General features: G+C 39.5%; 1 protein-coding gene across 1 annotated transcript; it reads left to right on the top strand.

Moving 5' to 3' along the window:
* Nucleotides 1–107: 107 nt before the first annotated feature.
* Nucleotides 108–1051, top strand: BJX67DRAFT_376062 (uncharacterized protein; the record flags this gene model as incomplete). The annotated part of the gene is made up of 6 exons (XM_071031802.1): nt 108–128; nt 243–296; nt 362–433; nt 491–608; nt 690–784; nt 836–1051. The coding sequence occupies 6 exons, from the start codon at nt 108–110 to the stop codon at nt 1049–1051; spliced, it is 576 nt and encodes a 191-aa protein (XP_070880310.1).
* Nucleotides 1052–1275: the final 224 nt, after the last annotated feature.

Genomic DNA, 1275 nt, shown 5'->3' with positions numbered 1-1275 from the left:
ACGAAAATGATTAGTAAGTGGCTTGGCGCTCATGTGACCCACAATCTGGCTTCAGGAAAATTTCGAACCATACCACCTCTTTCAAAACACTTACCATCAACTTCACGATGGCAGCACTCGCTAAAAACGTAAGTAAAGCGCTTCAAAACTTCTTAATAATCATTATTTCAAGCCCCCTTTTCAATATAATCGCTTTTTTCCGCTTTTTAACTGCTAATTTGTTGCTTTAGAAGTGGTACCAGTGGTATCTTCGCGAAGTTGAAGCAGGTCGCCTCGAGCTGCCTGACTATGAGGAGGTAGGTCTTCTTGTCCTGCTTTTTTCTTTTTTTAACTACTTACTAACTACTTGGGAACTGCTTAGGATACCAACGATTGCCTATACTTTTACTATGGCGAGATGTTCTGCAGGATCCTGGATTGCTCGAAGGCCATGGTAAGACTATCTCTCTATTACCGATAACTACTTACTAACTGCTTGGAAACTGTTTAGCACAACTATAAATCTATAAACAATCTCTGTACCCACGTCAGCTCGCATAAAGACGTTTCTCTCCCTTCCGGGAATGTCGGTGGACGCGTGCCACAGGAACTGGTTGATGAGGCGGCTAGTAAGTGGCTTCTAACTACTTGACAAGTGGTTACTAACTACTTAGAATAGTACAAGGGACTTTTCGCGGGTATGGAGCTAGGTAATTCCTCGAGCACTAGTACAGGTGGTATAGCAGCAAGCCCTGGTTCTACTACGGGCACGATGCCATTATTGCCTAAGAAGAAGGATGGTAGTGTAAGTACTTTCTAACTGGTTGGCAACTGTTAAGAAACTAATTAATTCTAGGTTCATGTGACTAACATGAGAACTAAGGTTGCTCGCATGGGAAAATCCATGCCTTACATGTCTTGTAGTAGTTATATTAACTGCTGCAAGGACATTAATAAGTACAACTATTTTGTCCTTTTTAACTGTAGTGACCTTCACCCCCGTGCTGCAACCAAGAAGGCTGAAAACCAGGTAGAGGAAATTGAAGAGGAAATTGAGGAGGAAACTGTTTAATAACTACTTAGGAACTACTAGGTTAAACTTTGTGTATATAAAAGTTCTGTATCTAGCCAGCAAGGATTGATAGATTAATCAAGTAGATAACCAATACAAAACTGGTTATTAAGTAGTTGGCTTCTTTATTTTTAGTAGATAGTAATCAAGAATCTAACTACTTAGTAAGTACTAAAAAGGTTATAGACTTTTTAACTAACTATATATATATATACTGGTTGCAG

This window comes from Aspergillus lucknowensis, assembly GCF_044049455.1.
Source record: "Aspergillus lucknowensis strain CBS 449.75 chromosome Unknown BJX67scaffold_151, whole genome shotgun sequence".
Taxonomy (NCBI): Eukaryota; Fungi; Ascomycota; class Eurotiomycetes; order Eurotiales; family Aspergillaceae; genus Aspergillus; species Aspergillus lucknowensis.
The sequence above is the reverse complement of the archived record's forward strand: the minus strand, read 5'-3'. Positions and strand labels throughout refer to the sequence as shown.